Source organism: Parus major, chromosome 5 (genome assembly GCF_001522545.3).
Source record: "Parus major isolate Abel chromosome 5, Parus_major1.1, whole genome shotgun sequence".
In the NCBI taxonomy this organism is placed as follows: domain Eukaryota; kingdom Metazoa; phylum Chordata; class Aves; order Passeriformes; family Paridae; genus Parus; species Parus major.
This window is the reverse complement of record NC_031774.1, coordinates 27,239,094-27,259,303: the sequence shown is the minus strand read 5'-3', so window position 1 is coordinate 27,259,303 and position 20,210 is coordinate 27,239,094. Positions and strand designations below refer to the sequence as shown.

Sequence of the window (20,210 nt, the reverse complement as noted above, 5' to 3'; positions counted from 1 at the left end):
TTTTATTGAGGGAGCAAATTGAGGTCTGAAATTCCAAATTGATGGAGTTGTTCTATCCCATTGAGGGCTGGGGCCAAAAAGGCTGCATGGCAGAGGATCCCAGGGTTGAGAAGGAAGGGTTGTGCAGTGTGATTGCCAAAAATGCCAGCAGCTTAGATTGACAGGAGACCATGTGAGACAGGCTGCTGAAGGGGCCTGGAATGTAAGCAAAGGAGTGCTGGTGAGGCAGGAATTGATGGATACCTGTGGTGTGGATGTCTGGTAATAATCCTTCTGCTTGTAATTCTCCAGTCCAGCACCACAGCGCTTCCTTCAAAGCAGGAGCAGCAGTTGCAAAAGCACCTTCAGGAATGTGTGTGAATGTGGAAGGTTCTCTAGATGATTAATATCAGGGTTGTGGAAACAAAGCCTATTAATTTTAGGTAAATTTTAACTTTTGCTCCTGAAAACCTGCTTTTGTTTCTCCCTTAAACACGTGACTTCATGTTTGGCCAGCCTATGGAGAAATAGAGCTTTGTGGAGGCTTGAGAGCTTGGATGACTTTCATGAAGGCATCAGAATTGCATCCTTGGAATTCTTCTACCAAATCATTAATTTAGAGAGAAGCAACTGCAGTGGTAGAGTAAAGGAAAAGTAATGGTGTTGAGGAAAAGATCTTAAATGCTAGCAAAATTATGGGCTTATGTTTTTTTAATAATCCTTTTGTCAAATTAATGACACAGACTGTTAAAAGTTATATTAGTTTTGAGTTGCACTCCGGACTACTTAGAAGCAATTGGAATTTTAGAGATAGTAGGTTAAATACCCTCTTTCCCCCTCTTCCAAGCTGAGGTCTCGCTCAACTCTGATGTTTGTGGCATGTCATGAGATGTGGTGATGACTGTGTACTAGTTTGCTAAGTGTGGCCAGCATGAACAGAGCCAGTGGAAGCAGCTTGGAGACCACAGGCTAAGTTCTATCACTGTTTTTGTACCGAAGATACTCTGGAAACAAATCATGGCCATGCTGGAGGAGAAAGGACTTTAATGGGCCTTTCTGCTATGCAAGTATGAGCAAGGATACAAGCTTCAGGAAAGGGCATCCTTGGTACTTACTGGAATTTGTAGGTCTTACACTGAACTGTATCAAAGTATCAGCATGTTTTGGGGGAGGTTGTTTCCTAGTCTGGGTGGATTTTTTTTGTGTTTTGTTTGTTTTTGTTTGTTTGTGTGGGGTTTTTTTGGGTTTTGTTTTTTTTTTTTTGGTTTTGTGACTCTTCATAGGTCAGATTGTCACAGTATCAGATATTACTCATTGATTAACTCAGACACTTGTCAGTAAAGCAACTTTTTATAAGAGTCCACACACCAGGAAGAACAGTCTGTTTCTGGAACCATTACCCAGGAATGCAGTATAGCAAAATATAAAATATTATAAAATATATAAAAACTGAGACATAAACAGAGAAGCATCTCTTTAAAATAAGGAAAGGGAGGATATAAATCAAGCTACTTTGTAGTTGGTAAAAATTTGCTTTCTTGAGAGATGGTACCTGTGAGCTGGAATAATTTCCTCTCATGTTGCCACTGATGTAGACTTGTTTCCTAGAGAGCAAGCACTCCTTTCAAAAGTAAATTGTTATTAACAATTTTGTTCCAGGAATAGCATACAGTAAGACTTGTCATCATCTCTCTTTTGGATCCTGTAAATTAGCTTCCAGGAAAGGGATTCTACACTTAATTTACTAGATGAGTGACATTGGGACCAAAATGGAACATGATTGTTGAAGTAGGAATGACCAGGTGCAGTCCTTTTCTCACTCTTCCTTTCTGTCTCAGTTAAAAGGAGTTTTAAAGTATTTGTTTCAGCAACAGTTACTTGTACACTTGAGAATTGTGATATCCTTGTCTTGATTAATACGTATGAAATGGATGTGAAAACAGAGGATGCAGTTCTGGCTTTGAGAAATTGTTGTATTTGCATGGTGAATAATGAGTAGGAAATCATAATGGAGCAAAATATGCTGAAGTGCACAGGTGGGAGATTAATGTCCCCTGTGTTGCTATATCTGTCTCAGTTTGATAGCTTTTATTATGCTTCATTTACCATCCTGTTATGTCATGAGCATTTACCACTGACTGCAGGAGATTATGATTATTGAGTGTGACTTCATGGTCTTGTGCACAGGGAGGCCAGCTGGTTCACTGTGCTCTGAGCCAGCTGATGGTTTACAACCATGGTTACCAGGGCTCAAGACCTGGGGGAGCAAATTTTGCTGAATGCCACAGTGGATGTGCTCAACTCAGCACCCTTTTCTAGTGACTGCACATCCTCTGGGTGTTCGTGAAAGCTGAGCGAGCATGGCTTTGTCTGTCTATACTGCAAGAGTGCAGAAGCTGGTGGTAGTGACTCACAGTAATTACTGTAACACCCTAAAATCGATGTAACCTTGCCCAGGTTCATGTGTATTTGCATCAACTACTTCAGCAGAGAATGAAGCTAAGAATAAAAAAGTGCTAAATCCTAGCAGATCAGTGCAGGTGATTATGGTGTGTATGGCAACAGATGGCAGCCAGTGTCCTCAGAGCAAAGGTTTTCTTCTGATGGTTGGGGGTGCAAGGAAACATTCAGAGAAGAAGGCAGAAGCACAGACCTGCTGACATATGAATCAGTGAACAAATTTTATAGACATAAATTGGTGAAGTGGAGGGAAAAGAAAGGGAGGTTGAAGGAATTTTTCTGTCTATGCAGAGCTGATAGTTATCACTAACTCAGGTGACACAAAGCCAGGAATTCTACTAAATTTGAAAAAAAATAAAACTGGTAAGTTGATAAAATACCAAACACCATTCTTCAAAGAGATTTTCAGTTGGTAAAAACTTCCTCAGAAAGATGAACCTTTTAGCTTTCCTGCAATTACAATGATGAAAGTAATCCTGGGAAGAAAAGGGCGAAGTTAATAATAGGTAACCAGATAAAGTATTTCAAAAGGCTAAATTGAATTTTTTGCCTCTGAGGAATTAATTTTATGCAATTAGACATTATTTTGTACATATAATATCTTAAGTGGCTGATAAATTAATATTCCCTCCTGGGATTTGTTCTAATTCAGGTAAGAGTTTGTGGCACAAATAGATAATCTTTCATATATAAAATATTTTTCCTTGCTCTCATTTAATTTTTTCTAGCTTTAGAGGAGCTTGTAGTTTTCAGGGGCTTATGCTGATGCCATTTCTTTCCCAGTAGAAGTTAGCAAGGGTTGCTGTCAGTAATGTGTGTGTTGTTGCACTGCATTTCTTAAATTGACTGTATTTAGGAAACCCCATGGAACAGAGAAGATCTCAATTAAGTTTTTCATAACTGCTTGCTGTAAAATGTTATTCTGATATTCTTATCCTACAGTTTTGGTGATTTTAAAGTGTCCCTGGCAATATGTTGCATTTACCACCCTCTACTACTATGTTTTACTGTTCGGAGTGGAGCAGGTGTGTAGTATGGAGGCTTGGCAAAAGTGAGACTTTCCTAGAAGTTGAAACTGATTCACTCATTTCTGAGTTTTTAATTTTAAAATGCCAGTTTTTAATAAGGGCTGATGGGGAAGTATGAAGTCCTTCCTTCAGAACATTTTGAATCATGAATAATTTGGTGCCCCCAAATCTATCACTGTCAACATCAGACTATTAGGATCATTAGCACCCGTGATTCCATAATCTGGAGCCTCATAATGTTCTCAGCAGGTAAGATAAGAAAAATTGCTGAATCTTGTCAAGTAAGACTCAGTTGTGGGTAAAGTCACTACTTTGCAGGGAAAAAGAGCATGATTCCACATAAATTAAAGGCAGGAAAAACTGTAATAGAAGGTCTCTGAATTGATGAGTCAGGTGTGAGCTCCTTTTCTCCATTCACCTTAACAAGTCGTTGAATTTTCTGTGTCTAACTGGATCCAAGATAGAAACTGATTACTGCGAAGTAGTTTGAGGTTTTTTTGCTCTCCTGAACTGATTTGAGCAAGATAATACTTCTTAAGCAACTACTTGTGCTTGTTGCTTTATATTCCAGAGGTCTCTAGATGAAATCTTTACTGGTAGGTCTTCATTTTTCTGGGTGTTTGACTTTAGGCATGGCAAGTAAGAAATCAAGATCCTTGACTTCCTTTCCTTTTAAGAATGATAGTCTGCAAAACGGTTTTCCAGTTCATGTACATGGTCCTTTTAAGTTTTATAAGAGTGGTTCTTTGTCCTACACCTAAAACTTTGGCTTTGGAGGAGGCAGCAAAGTGATTTATAAAGGTATAAATAGAAAGCAGAAGAATGAAGATAGGTTTGTGCTCATTTTGAGCTGAGATTAGATACTTAGTCATCTGGTACTGGTAAAAACCTAAGAATAAAATTTGTCCTAAGGATCTGAGACCCACTTTGAACAGATACTTGGACTGCTTTTCTAATTTTTGTATGCAATCTGATAAGCAGATAATTGGTTTTCTGATTATTCTCTTAACTTTCTATTCAGGTTTTTAATTTATATAATCACTACTAAATTTCCATGTGCCCTTTCTGTAGTTTTTCTATCTGGTTTTCATTTACAGCTTTTTATATGTAGCTGTTCATCTGATTATTTTGTTGGCCTCCTTAGGAAGTTGAGATGAATTGAAAAAGGGTACATTTTTGTGGTTATGAAAGTTTGTCCTCGCCATATTCTGTGCACATAGGTATTTGTAGCTCTACCTGAAGTTCTATTTTCTTTCTATATTGAAATAGTAATAAAGTAGGAATTGTTACTCTTCACAAATGCTGCTCTTGGTTTTAGAAGTAGGTACCATACTGCTTATCTTGTAATTGTAACTAATTGTCATAGATTACATATTCTTTGTTAGCAATTTTTCTGCTTATTAAGTTCTGGCAGGTTTTTCAAAATAACACCTGTTACTGGTAACTAATGGTGATTGAAATCAAGTGGGATTTGTTCTATCTCTGATGCTGTCATGTTTTGCAAATAATGAATATGAAAAAAGGTTAAAGTACAGACTGCTGTTATTGTTTATTTTCATAAAACCTGATAACCAGTGTACCCAGGACCTGTGCTTTAGGAGTTTTTAATGTTATCAAATGTAATGTTTTCACTTTATTTTGATTGGAGCTAATCAAACCTTTTACACCAGATTGTTACATCTCAAGTTAGACACCAGGCTGGAAAGGTCTAGAGAAATAAACATGGACAGGTGGTTGCAGTCTCCAAAATATTTGACTTAATAGTGATTTAATTCATATAGACGCAGTCAATGGTGTAGTTCATTTCTTCAGAGTATGATACTAACTATTACCATAATCATTTATGGCCTGTATTCCAGCTGCTAAGGCAGATGAAGGAGGACAGCTGCAAAAACCTGCAGAACATGAAACAGCTGGTCCCCAGAGTGAGACATCCATAAAGCTGAGTCAGGAACAGAGAATTTCCTTTGGAAAATACACTGTGCGGTCATGTAATTCATGACAAAAAAAAACATGTATACAACAGGTCAAGAATAAGTTGCATAGACAGCTTAGTTATATTTTTTCATATGATTATAGATATGTTTGTGTATCTACATCCTTACTTTAGGATTGTTATCCTGAAAATTTTTAAAGGAAAAAAAATATAATTTGGGTAGTAGGGAAAGCTGGTGGTGTTTGAATGCTTATAAGGTCAACACCAAACTTGGGAATTTTTAGAGTTGCTATGTGAACTTAAGACCTTAAGTTAATGAGAAACCTGTACTACTAGGTTATCTGTTTCGGTAAAACGGCATTTATGTGGGCTGGGAGGAGGTGTATACTTGGCTTTCAGAGATACTGATGGTGGAAGGGGAACAGAGTGGGACAAATCTTGTCTTTCATTGCAGACTGTGAAGAGGAGCTTGTGGTAATGGATGCTTGTACTTCTGCATGTTTTATGTTCAACTCTCAGTTTGGGTTTTCCTTTGCAATCTCTTTTAGCCAGGCATTCTTCTGCCCTAAATCCTTATCAGGTTTCATTCTATTTTCCTTCCGCCCTGCCTATAAAAGCAAGCCTGTATAGATCTTTAGGAAATGTTATGAAGTGTTGCCATTTCATAGAGTTTAATAGTGCTTAAACACTCTTTGATAGGCACTGTTGAAAAGTATCAGCAGAAGATTAGGTTCTATCATGGCACACAGTGTTTGCAATTTCGCTTCCTTGATCTGATGGTGCACAAAGTTGTTTCACCCGCCTGATTAGATCTTAGGCTGAAGAGTGTTGGAAAATTGTAAAAAGTTATAGCTGAATATTCAGTAGTTTTGCAAAAGCAGCATGGGTAGACTGCCTTTCTAAAGTTATTCTGATTATTTAACTAGAAAAAACCCTGTTATTTCAGCAGTATTACTGACAGCACAAAGTTGAGTGTTGCAGCTGACACAGCAGAAGGAAGGGATGCCATCTAGGTAATGACACTGACAAGCTGAAAGAGTGGGTCTGAGAACCTGATGAGGTTCAACAGGTCTGGGTGCAAGGTGCTGCACCTGGGTCAGGACAATCCTAGACATGAGTATAGACCAGGAGATGAGAAGGACTTAGGGACACTGCTGGACAAAAAGCTATACAAAGTCAACAATGCTGCAAGTGCAGAAATCCAACTGTACCCTGAGCTGCATCAAATGCAGCAGGGCCAGGGAGGTTGGTCTCCCTTGTGTTCTGTCCTTGTTAGACCCCACCTGGAATAGTGCGTTCGGGTCTGGATTCTTCCGGAAAAGAAACATGCGGAACTGTTAGAGCAGCTCCAGAGAAAGGCCATGAAGATGATAAGAGGGCTTGAGCAATTCTTCTAAGAAGACAGATGGAGAGAGCTGGGATTGTTCAGCCTGGAGAAGAGAAGGCTGTGAGGAGACCTTACTGCAGCCTTCCAGTACTTAAAGAGGGCTTTGAAAAAGAGAGATTTTTTTTAACTGAGGAGATAGTGGGCACGAGGGGCTAAGAACTAGAACAGTTTTAAACTAAAAATACGAACAATTTAGATTAAATGGTATAAAGTTCTTTTCTGTGAGGGTGGTGAGGTACTGGAATAGGCTGCCTGGAGAAGTTATGGATGGGCCATCCCTGGAGGTGTTCAAGACCTGATCTAATGGGTGGCATCCCTGCCTGTGGCAGGGGTGTTGGAGCTGGGTGATCTTTAAGGTCCCTTCTAACTCAAACCATTCCATGATTCTAAGATTGTAGCAGCCTTACAAGGAGAAGAGCTGTGTTTATGTAAATGGCTGTGCAAATACAGTAGTACCCTGGGTGACTCGCACTGTTCTTGTTATGTGTGATGCAGTCAGCTTGCATTTTAAGTATTCCTTATGTGTTGAGTTTTATATTAAGAACAGCTATTTTAAAGAGGTGCTTTATATGGCAAGTGAACTTTAAACATGCTGCCTTTGGAGGCAGAAAGTGCCCTGGCTTGGTATCTAATTAGTGTGGTGCAAAGTACTGTAGTTCTGAGGCTGCAGAAAGTGCTGGTTTCCCTGGAAGCATTAGAAAGCCTTGATTTTAGACAATACTCTATTGTCAATGCAGTGCTGGTTCAGCAGCATCTCTGCACACATTTGGCAAATATTTAAAGGACACATTTTGTGTGATTGGTTCAGCCTTTGAAAATTATTAACTACTTTGTGTTAAAGTATGTACACAGCAATGCAAGATTTTATCTTGACAATCCCATGCTTTTGTCTTCTACCAGCAAAGGATGCATTTGTGGATTATGGTTTTTTAACTCCTCAAAGGGCAGTGTACTAAAGGCTTTGTAATTGCTTCTTTACTGATGAGGTATGGGAAAGCATTTAATTTCTGTGACTTTGTGAAGCTAGAATAATACAGTAGCTATGGTAGACAAAATTTTATTATCCAGGGAAATAGATGAAACTTTTCTTATCAACTTACTTCGAAGTGTGTGTTTCCATTTAGCTTTAACCTTTTTACATGCTGTAAACTCCGGTCAGAGGTAATACATGCTGTCTGGACTATGCAGCTAATCTGCAAATAAGGCTGTGCAAAACACAGAATAAATGTTCTTGACAGCCATCTTAGATCTTTTACAATTTTGTACACTTTTTGCTAATTAGCTTCCTTTTCTTTTAGTTCACATATCAGATACTTACATTAATGGGAAAGTTGAATAGGTAGTGTTAATAGCTAATAGCAACCAAGGATGTGTGACTTGTAAATGGTAAATCTTTCAAGTGTTTATAAATATTGGAGTCCTGATTTGTCTCTTGTACAGTTTCTCTGGGAAATGTATGATGTATGTATCCTTAGCTGAGAAACTCCATACTTGTGCTTCGTAACGCTGTTCAGTAACCCAACTAAAAAGTACCACTAATCAGTTCAGAAGGAAAAAATTGTATTTGTTGGAATCAGAAGCCAGAATTATTTTTTTAGAAGGCAACCCAACAATATCTAGAAAACTCCTCACTGCCATGTTACACAGCGCTGCATTTTTGAGATGATGATCAATGTGATTTAAAAACATGTTTGTTAAAAATACTAATTATGTGTAATAATTACCTTGATAGTATCAGTTACCAAAAAAGTTCTGTATTAAAGAATTAATGATTTTCTCTCTTTTTTTCTGTTCTAGGCTTAAGAGAAGCATAAGCGATTCAATTACAACTCTGACGTTTTGGACCACGAGTGATGTTAAAACTATTTGAATGTATTGGAGCATGACTACTTCTTAAAATGCAGAAATTAAAGGAAATTATTGCTTATCAAAACCTACTAAATATCTGAATTTTCTAGACATCCTGTATTTAACTGTGTCCTTAAATGTCCATGATTAAGATCTCATGCAACCATTGTATATTTTGGAGACTATTCTCCAGAAGAGAACTGTGCATTTAAAAAGCAGAAATGACTGTGTTTTTTCTTGGAACTTACTAAGGTTGAACATACTGAAAGACCATGACCAGCTTGAAGCGGTCCCAGACCGAAAGGGCTGTTGCCACTGGGGTATCAGTTGGGACAGATGGCACCTCAAAAGTCCACTCGGATGACTTCTACATGAGACGCTTTAGGTCACAGAATGGCAGTTTAGGATCTGCAGTCATGGCACCAGTTGGACCTCCTCGCAATGAGAGCTCCCACCATGTTACCTCTACCCCTGGAGTCCCTAAAATGGGGGTCAGGGCAAGGATTGCTGATTGGCCCCCAAGAAAGGAGAACATCAAGGAGACAACCAGATCTAGTCAAGATATTGAAACATCGAGTTGCCTTGACAGCATGTCTTCTAAAAGCAGTCCTGGGAGTCAGGGAAGCTCTGTTAACCTCAATGCTGGTGATTCTGTCATGTTAAAGAGCATCCAGAGCACACTTAAAAACAAGACCAGACAATCTGAGAATCTAGACTCCAGGTTTCTTACGCCCGATGGCTATCCCAGTTCCCCAAGGAAAGCTCTTCGCAGAATACGACAGCGCAGCAACAGCGACATCACCATAAGTGAGCTTGATGTGGATAGTTTTGATGAATGTATTTCACCCACTTTTAAATCTGGACCATCTCTGCACAGAGAGTATGGCAGCACATCTTCCATAGATAAGCAGGGAACTTCAGGGGAAAGTTTTTTTGACTTATTGAAGGGCTATAAAGATGATAAGTCTGACCAGAGAAGCCCAGGCTCAACTAAACTTGGTGAGCTTCTGATTGCCAGTGGAAGCAAGGGTTCAGGATTCTCTCTAGATGTGATAGATGGACCTATTACTCAAAGGGAAAACCTGAGACTCTTTAAGGAAAGGGAGAAGCCACTCAAGAGACGCTCAAAATCAGAGACAGGAGATTCATCTATTTTTCGTAAGCTGCGCAATGCCAAAGGTGAAGGGGAACTTGGGAAGTCTTCAGATCTTGAAGATAACAGGTCAGAAGATAGCATTAAACCTTGGACTTGTCCGAAGTGTTTTGCTCATTATGATGTACAGAGTATTTTATTTGATTTAAATGAAGCAGCAATCAACAGGCATAATGTTATTAAAAGAAGGAACACAACGACAGGTGCATCTGCTGCTGCTGTAGCATCACTTGTCTCTGGACCCTTGTCCCATTCTGCAAGTTTCAGTTCTCCAATGGGCAGCACTGAAGACCTGAATTCAAAAGGAAGTCTCAATATGGACCAGGGGGATGATAAAAGCAATGAACTAGTGATGAGTTGTCCTTATTTTCGTAATGAGATTGGTGGGGAAGGGGAAAGGAAGATCAGCCTTTCCAAATCTAATTCAGGTTCCTTCAGTGGGTGTGAAAGTGCCTCATTTGAGTCGACTCTGAGTTCTCATTGCACAAATGCTGGAGTTGCAGTTCTGGAAGTTCCCAAGGAGAATCTGATTTTACATCTGGACAGAGTGAAAAGATACATCGTTGAACACGTAGACCTTGGTGCATATTATTATAGAAAATTCTTCTACCAGAAAGGTAGGTAAATTTTATTTCTCCCTGAGTTTGAAGAATGTTTTTTTTTTTGTTTTCCAAACATGCAAAATTCAGTTGATACTTAATAGTATTTGCAAGAATTAGGGATTTTTTTAATATGGTGTGTTTTACTGATGGTATGTTCTATATCTAACAGTCTTTCAGATTGTTGGAGTATAAGAATGTTGAGGATTTTATTGCTGATAGATGTAGCAATGGCTACAAAGTATTAATGTCTTGAAATGCAGCTTTTGGTATCCATAGAAGTGGGCAGGGGTTTACACTTGAAAGGTAGAAACAAGAAAATCCTAAAATATGAGAACTTTCTTCCCACTGTGCTAGGAGTTGATGTACTGAGGATTTAATGGAATGTGTATCTTGGACATTTACAATAACCTTTGGACATTCTAATTCACTTGATAACGCATTTCAAAATTTTTCAAAGTAAATAATACAGAAATGAAGATATGTGTAGATATAACTTTATACACACACACACACAAATACCTGTGTTTCAATGCCAACAGTGAATCTAAAAAACCAGGGTGCAGTTCTTTAATCACATGGTTCTGCCCTGAAACCAAGGATTATAATTTCCATTGTGTATATATGGGAGGGGAAAAAAGCCCAAAGACTTTTGACCTATAGAAAAGAGCAAACCCCAAACATTACCCAGATACTCCCCCTCTTTCTCCCCCCTGTCAAAATGATACTGGGAGATGCAGACCTCCCTCTGTTCTTCACAATTCTGAAAATGATCATAAAGGATTGCCAAAAGGCTAAACCAAAGTCCTTTAAAAGAGTTCTGTTTGCAGAATTGTGTTGTAGTTCCTGATGGATAGAGCTGGTCTCAGGACTGACCTGGAGGGTGCTTGTTCCTTACCTTCCAATGATCAAGATTGTTTTTCTTCTCTATTTAGTGAATGCAGGTCAAAAGAACTTGTTTCTCACCTATAGAAGCAAGAGGAATGCCTGGTTAGAATTAAATTGATGGTCTTAAAAGAAAAAAACTTATTCTTAACTGCATGTTATTGCTAATAATAATATTTTCCATTTTTCCCTTGCCTTCAAAATATGTCCATCTCTCACCTCTTCCTCTGTGTATTGTCCGTTGTTTAGCTGGCTCTTGTTACTCTTTCCATAGTCTCCTGTTTCTGCATTCTTTCTAGGGCTGAGAGGTAGCCCTTGCTCCGTGTTTTTTGAGAGTGCTGATCCATGTTCCTTTGGACACATAGAAGTTAGGAAAAATAATGGTTTCCTGGGACAAGTAAGCTAGATGTGTGGTATAGGATAAGGTAGGTTTGGAGGGGAGAGCCTGAGGTTTGTGACCTTTGTGATTATCTTCCTCTCTGTCTCCCTCTGAAGCAATTTGATTCCTTATCAGTCTAGTGAGTTTCACAATCAGCAGCTAAAGTTTCATGTTACAGCTGACCTGATTTACAGCATTTCAGCACTAAGAGGGGAAGACATTATTCCTCCCTCTTCCCTGTACCAGTTCTCTTGTTTTCAGAGAACTTGATAAGCCAGTTTAGTTTCCTAAACAAGCAAAGCAGAATTCTTGCCATCACAATAAATTTGGGGTTTACTGCTTGGTTGTTTCTCTCCAGTTCTGGTGAGGGATATTATCTTTCCTCACAGTCACAGAAGTGCCAAAGCCATACACCCAGGTTAGGGATGAAAGAGAAGAAGAGGAAGGAGGTGTGAGTGGACTTCCAGGCCTTCGGCAAAAACAATTTTTTGATTTGCTTTCTTACAGGAAACCACACCCTCATGCTACTACAGTTCTAGTCACCATTGCATTTCCATTTTTTGGTGGATGTAATTAAGAAGAATTGATAAAATCAACATAATCTAGTCCTAAGGGTACTGGTGAGGGGCAGCCAGATATAAAAATGTATGTTATGGAGTAGGATTAGATGGGGAGAAGAAGCTGTGATTTTTTTTTTTCTTTAAGCAGTGAAACTGGGGTTTTAAATTCACTTTTCTTGTGTTCAGTCCAGCAGAGTCCAAACCAGAGTGTTGTTTCTATCAGAGATTTTTATCTGAAAATCTGTACTTCAGAAGCTTCATGAGATATCCCAAACCCCAGTTTTCTACAAGTACAAAACACATTTTATTGACCACCCATCATTCCCTGAGCAAACTTTACTCTAAAGTTGATGAGGTGGAATAGTGATAAAACTTGAAGCAGCATAATGGGGGAAAAAAATCTAGGAAGTCAGTTGTAACTGAATTTTTTATGTAACATGAAGCAAGTAATGATGCAGAAATTTTTTTGCTGGAAGAAGAGGTTGGATTTTTATTATGTTACAAATGGAACAGACAGTGCCAAAAGACAGTTTCAGTGGAATCAGCTCATCAAGTCAGTAGGCTTTGGGTAATTTTATAGTCTTAAGAAGTATTCTTAGATGAATTCTGATTCGACAACAATAGCTTTTAAAGATCTCAAACCAGGAAAATTTCACGGACTTGGAGAACACCTAGTAATCCTAGAGCTTGCAAAGAATAAAAACCAGTGTTGCAGAGAATGGTAAGCCTGAGTTGGTTTTCATTCCAACTGGAAATAACAAAGAAGGTAATTTAGGACTAAATTAATAAAGAACTGCCAGTTAAAAATCATCAATGATGTCAGTGAGATTTCATGAAAAATTGGTCTTGTCACATAAAAGAAAAAAAAACATAGTTAATCTGTGCCTTAAAAGGATGGATGCCATTGATTTCATATAGGTCCTTTTAGTTTCTTCAGGGTAATTTGGCAAAATGCTGATGGTGACTTGTCTGAAGTTTTTAATTGTGTGAAATCAATAGCTCATTTTTTACAGGTACCGTTACTTAGATGATAGATACATCTCAAGTTTTAGTAGTATATGGAGGAAGGATAAGAGAGCTTCTAGTATTACTAACATGGTCCAAATTAATTCAAATATTTTAATCTAGTTAGTGTAAAATATTTGCATGTGACATTTATGGATGAGTCTTATAGAAGTTTACTGAATGCAAATGGATGAGTTTTTGTATGTAAAGGAAATTGGTCCCTCTACAGAGTAGTGGAATTGATAAATAGTATTCTGGCCTGGTGTCCAAACTGCTAAATGTGAAAATACTGGAAGAGACAGTTTAGTGGAGATAAGAAAAAATGATACTTAGAAAAAGATATTTGGAAGATAACTTTATAATGGTACTTCCCAAGGCTGAATTCAGTTTCTCCACTTTATAGCTGAACTAATTGTGCAGATTCCCTTTGGATTCTGTGGAGGGGAGTGAACCTTGCACTGCCATATGATTTGCAGTCTCTTCCCTCAATTCACTAACAGAAGCCTATGCACAAGTAACTCACATGGGAATTTTTATAGGAAATGAATGCTACTCTTATGATGCACAAGAAGTATTTACAAGGTGATTAAATAATGGTGTGTTTTAAAAGGTGTATTTGATAGAAGGACTTAACTAAAAGTTGGAAGTCTAGGCATTTATAAGTTAAGCTTGTGCATAAAAAAAATGGAGAGAGGATGAAGCCAGCACAAGAACCAGTTTTTTTTAAATTATAGATATGTTTATTAAAGACTTATTTAGAATCAATATTAAAATCACAGAGAGAGAAAAATTTTTTTCCATCAGCTTGTCTGAGTGAAGTTCAGAAAAGAGATCATATCACTCCAGAGGAGCAGTCTGTTTTCTCTGTCCCCATAATTGTGTCTGGGAGTTACAGTTCTCATGGAAAGAACCAAGAGCATCTGTTTTGCTTCCATCGTCCTCATGCAGTAGTTGCTAATGTTGCTATTTAGGACAAATTTTAGTTACTGGCTTAGAATGAAAGACTTGACTGAGAAGTAAATAGTTTCCTGAACAGGTTTTATAACAAATGAGCTGTTGGTAAGCTTTCCTTTAACTGTTGGCAGCCAGTAAAAATACCCTTTTCCCTAATGCTTTAAATTGCTGCATATTCTATCCAAGACTTGTTGCCTTTCAAGTATGTGGCTAGACTTGCAGAGCTCCCAAAATTCTGCCTGCCCTTTTCTCTCCAGAGAACTACTGGACAGGGCTTTCCAGTACTGTAAATGCTGAGCTAGGATTAGAGGAGAATGCTTGATGTGAGTTTCAGTCAGAAGAGAAATGTTTGGGGTTTTTATTTCTAGTCTGATGACACAAATATGGACATGGTATCTAGAGAGAAATATGATGAAAGCACAAAATAACTTCTTCAGTTAAAATCAAGTGCATTTATTTGGATTTCCTTTGCAAAGGAAACTCATAAATACCTGCCAGGAAAATAAATATTTTAGCTCTGCTTCTTTTACAGGAAATATCTTTTGAGTTATATGGTAAATATTGAACTATTTTTAAAGTGTATAATTTGTTTTAATGACCAGCTACAATGAAGTCATTATGGGTTTTATTTAGTATGGATTTATAAATTAATTTGTGGCTGCTGCTAGTTGTCCTGCTTGTCTGTTAATTCAATTATTTTTCAACAGTTGTTTAGGTCCAATGTCAAGCTCAAGAAATGTTGTTTCCAATTGGCTTCTGTCTGGTGTGGAGAAATAAGCTGGTCTTCTATGGTATTCATGTTTGACATCAAGTTCTTGAGTTATAATGGTGACATAGTCCTTGTTTTCCCAATAAAACAACTAATTAGCTCCCTTTATATTAAGCTTTTTACACTTTAATCTTGCTATTTTTTTTCCTGCACTGGAAAGAGAAAATTATTTGATGTAAGGAGATTCAGAATTTAAGGGAAGATCAGGTGGAGGTACAAGAAAGTGTACCAGAAGGAGAAGTAGTCAGGTACAGGGATATACTGCAGCTTGCAGAATGAATACCAAGATGGGGTTTAGGGGAGGAGAAAGATAGATTGAAGATGAAGGTAAAAAATGAACAGCCCAGTAGGAAATGTGAGTAGAGGGTGAAGGATGTCCAAATGAGAGCAAGAAAGAAGCTGCCTGCTGCAGACTGAAGAAAAAGAGAATAAAAGACATTTCCTCTTAGGAGAGAAGTGTAAAGTTCCACACTCGTTTATGCATTTTTCCAAAGCAATAGGAGCTAATTAAAAAGCTTAATCAAATGATGCAGAATTGTCTGCATCATTTTGTGTTTTGTGTATGTATATGCAGTTTCAAACATTCCTCTTGCCACTCTTCTTAAATGTGTTTTCAAGATGTAGCATTATTTCTCCTGAGAAAATTTGCTATCTGAATTACAGGTTAGAGTGGTTGCAGGGTATGCAAGTTTTAACCATCTGTGTGGCTGTCAATACAGAAAATTAATGAATTGTCTGGACCCTTCTAGTATGCATGACCACCATATCTTTTTACTTCAGGTTTTTCTGTTATAAAATCAAAGCCACATTACTGTTTTTGAGTCACTGAGCAGTTTAGTGTTGAGATGGCCAAGTTATCTCAGGTTTTGGAAGATGCATGATATGCTGATTAAAAAAATAATCTGACTTTCTCCAAGACTGTGCTGATTCTGCATTGACCTTGTCTGCCACAAACTGTTTGGCAAGCTATAAACATCCTGGAAAAAAACAAACAAAAACAACCTACTTAATGCAGGAGGTAGAAAGACTGGGGTGCTAGTAATTTGAAATTTTGAACAGCAGAACATTTCTGGCATTTACAGGGCTCATATATGTGGACAAGTATGAAAATGTAATTAGGGTTATATAGATAAGCTAATTTATTAGTAATTTCCCACTCACATTTCAACCACCCAAAGTTTAATGGTAATATTTACACAATATTCCACAAGCTATTAGAGGAATTTTGAATTTTCATGACCTTTATTTAGAGTATTGGCTTTCCATTACTTGCAGAGGAATTTGGTAGAGAGCATGTTTCTTTTATGTCTGGCATGCTCTGAAATCTTAAACAGAAAACAATGAGTGAAGGATAATAAAATACCAGACACTGGGGACTTGACTAAAGCCCCCAAGGGCTTAAAGTGCTGGACAGCTGTGTGAAAGCACTTAGTGTATTGGGGGGAGATTTTGCAAGAACCAGTAAGTTATAAATTTTAAAAGAATTTAAAGTAATTAAAGAAGTAAAAAATATTCATTCATATATGCAGCTTTTGGAAAATGTTGACATAGGACTTATTTTTCTCATGCAATGCTTGACTACTATTTTTTGACTTTTCTCTTGAATTTTCTTTTAGGGAATGTATGTTTAAATTCAGCAATCACTTAAGATATGTGCAGCTTCATTTATATATTGCTGCATTAATGGTTACATACCTCTGTCATCAATCAAGGCAGTTTTTTTTAATGCTCAAAATGTACTGTAGAAGAGCCTTCAACACCAATCTCTACAATTGTTGAGCTTTGATTTTTGTAAATGTGCTTTTCTAACTTTTTTTCATGTAAAGCTTGGCTTTGCATATCTATAGTTAGACAAATATAAAAATATGTTTCAAAGAATCTGCTATTCAGCTAGTGAGTGATCTTACCAATCCTGTATTCTCCTCTCTGCTGCCTTCCCCACCAGACAGGTTTTCAACTGAACTTTTAACGCTTTAAGGGTTGAACACTGTTCAATATTTATGCTAGTCATTTTATTCTTGCCTTATTTTTCTGTGGTACTATGATTTGATATTTTTACTGTGAACAAGCCTTTAACTTTTTTCAGCTTCATCAGATTTCCCATTTTAGAACTGAATAATGTGTATGGAAAAAGCAAAAAACAGTCAAAAATAAATAATTTGCATCCTTTGCTAAGTACATTTCTATTTTATTTGACATTTCTCTTTGACATTTCTATTTTAACATAGATTGTTGAGTTTCCCACTTTGGTGCATTTGCCTTCCTTCTTTTTATTTTTAATGGGGGAAATTGGGTGTACTTACTTAGTTCAATGTGAATGAAACAGATGGCAATACAAAAGCTGATGTAAGAGGTGTATCCTGTTTTGGACCTATTTAAGCAGAGATGCCATGTTGAATCTCAGCCTTTTTGTACAAAAGAAGCTCGCGAGAGAAGTGAAGCACAAGAAGCACAAGTGGACTTCCTGGTACCACTTGAAGACATGCTCTTATTGACTCCATGGATCTGGCAGTTTATTTCCTGTGTAACAATCAAGCATGAAAATATAGTTAATATAGTTGAAGTGTAAGAAGTAAGACTTTTTTTTTTTTTTTTTTCCCCCTTTTTTTCTCCTCATATACAAGAACACTGGAACTATTTTGGGGCAGATGAGAATCTGGGTCCAGTAGCTGTGAGTATAAGAAGAGAGAAGCCAGAGGAAATCAAAGAAAATGGACCTCAGTACAACTACCGGATCATATTCAGAACCAGTGAGGTAAGCAGTTCAGGGGGGATAGTAGAAGAAAATAGAAGTGAGCAGGCAAACCCAGGTGGAATATGTGGTTTATGTGCTTTTCAGCACTGATAATAGATTTCTTCATAATCCAGGAACCTTCTGACAGAATTATGCTACATGTTTATCTGGCACAGAATATTTGTCAGTTACTCCATAACATCCAATACAGAGGAAATGCTGAAGATGGTTTTTTGGTTAAATCTTGAGAAACGTACAGGAGCTGTATTAGCTAGATGCAAGCAAAGAGGAGGAAAATTGCTTTCTTCACTTTTATGTGTGGCAGTGGGTATACCTGAGAAATGTACTTTTTACTTTTAAATGCTCAATAGTATAGAAGTACTATACTAATACTAATTTTCCAGGTAGTAGTTTCCTGTAAAACTTAAATCTGATGAATCATTTGAAATAGTTGGATTACTGTTATCAGTGAGTGACATTTTGTGTATCAGTGTTAGTCTCATGCTAACAGAAATTCCTTAATGTGCTTGATCTCTACTGAAAATTGGAAAAATAGTATGTTTAGCTCCATTGCTATTGCTAGTCAGTCTCAGTGCATAATTCAATATATATGTGCTGTTTTTCTTTTCTATGCATAGCTCATGACATTAAGAGGCTCTGTGCTGGAAGATGCTATCCCTTCTACTGCAAAGCATTGCACAGCCAGGGGACTTCCCCTAAAAGAAGTGCTGGAGTATGTGGTTCCTGAGCTGAATATCCATTGCCTAAGGCTGGCCTTCAACACTCCGAAAGTCACAGAACAACTTATGAAGCTTGATGAGCAAGGGGTAAGTGCAGAGTTACAGAATTGATAAATTATCTTAATCTGCCAGATTATTGCCATGAGTTGCAAAATGATCTTTTAGCTTTACATGATTAGAGTCAGTCTGTTGAAATGCCTCATTTAAACTAAAATTTGTCATCTGTAGGGAGAGTTATGTTGCACTTATTTCCCCCAGTTTTTGCAGAATATTGGGATGTATGAAATCAAGGTCATTTCTCTAGGTAGCCTGAAATTTTAGATTAATGTGATGGCAGTTGTTCATTTAAATTTCCTTTAAAAGAGACTACATTATTGTTTTTCAAAGATTGTGGGAAGGACGGAGTTCTGTTTTTCTTATTACTATTCTATGTAGAGCAGAAGTCTCCCATGGTGCTAAATGTTTCACTGTAATACTGCATTGGCTAAACCATGACCAGGGTGCTGCCTGTCTTGTTTTGTTTTGTTGGTGTTCTTTTTTTTTTTTCTTTCCTCTGGAACAAACTATGTGGCAAAATATTCTAAGGCTTTCTTCATATGAATAATTTTCAATGAGGTGATAGTCTCCTTGTCTTTTAAAGCTGGAACCAAGGCTCATCAGTGCTACAACTTAGACTTAGCAAAATGAAAGTCCATGACTGAAGTGAATTTTATGATTATAAACTTCAGTAGTGGCATTTTATAGCTGTGTGCATGCCTTAGTCCTCACTGGCAACCTCTCTTTCCATGCCTCTTGAGTGGATGGACTCAAGATGGGGTCTGGGTCCCTCCCACTGTAAGAGAAGATCATGTTCATGACCACCTGATGAACATGAATGTCCATGTACATAAGTCAGTGTCCATGTCCAATGTACATGATGTCTGTGGGACACAGTGAGATGCATCCCAGTCCTGAAGAAATTGGCTGATGTAGTTGCCAAGCCACTCTCCATAGCATTTGAAAAGTGATGGTAGTCAAGGGAAATCCCAGGAGTCTGAAAGAGGGAAAACTTGTACCCATGTTTAAAATGGGTAGAAAGGAATATTCCCTGGGATCCAACACCATGCGAGCCTCCACTCTGTGCCTGGGAAGGTCATGGAACAGCTCTCCTAGAAGCTGATCCATGGAGGACAGGGAGGTGGATTTGAGGCAGCCAGCACAGCTTCAGGAAGGGCAAATCCTGCCTGACCAAACCAGTGGCCTATGATGGATTAAGTACATCAGTGGACAAGGGAGGGGTTAAGGATAATTTTTTTCTGGACTTCCGTAAAGCTGTGGGCATGGTCCCCACAACATCCTTCTCTTGGAATTGGAGAGAGATGGATTTGATGACTGTTAGATGGATAAGGATTTGATTGGATGCTCACATCCAAAGGGGTAATGGTCAATGGCTGAGAGTTACGGTGGACATGAAGGACAAGTGGTGTATCTCTGGTCCATAGTGGGACTTAATATCTTCATTAATATTATAGAAGAAGGGATTGAGTGCACCCTCAGGAAATTAGGTATAGCTGAGTGGTGTGGCTGCCATGCCTGAATGATGGGATGCCATCCAGAGGGACTTGGACAAGCTCAACAAGTGGCCCCATGGGAATCTCATGAGGCTTAAGATAAGCAAGAACAAAATGCTGCACCTGGATGTTGTACTTTTGGTATTTACAGCCTGGGGACTGAACAGATTGAGAGCAGCCCTGCTGAGACACACCTGGGGGTGCTGCTGGGTGAGAGGCTGGACATGACCCAGCCATGGGCACT

The 20,210-nt window shown here is 38.1% G+C and overlaps 1 protein-coding gene across 3 annotated transcripts in view; it reads left to right on the top strand.

The window, feature by feature from the left end:
- Window positions 1-20,210, top strand: part of SIPA1L1 (signal induced proliferation associated 1 like 1) — a 134,545-nt gene that overhangs the window by 54,657 nt on the left and 59,678 nt on the right. For all 3 annotated transcript variants that reach the window (XM_015630772.1, XM_015630768.1, XM_015630771.2), the window contains 3 exons: window positions 8,588-10,408; window positions 17,567-17,697; window positions 18,315-18,503. In XM_015630772.1, the coding sequence (XP_015486258.1) occupies window positions 8,911-10,408; window positions 17,567-17,697; window positions 18,315-18,503 (1,818 nt within the window). In that variant the 5' untranslated portion in view covers window positions 8,588-8,910. The remainder of the gene's footprint in view (window positions 1-8,587; window positions 10,409-17,566; window positions 17,698-18,314; window positions 18,504-20,210) is intronic.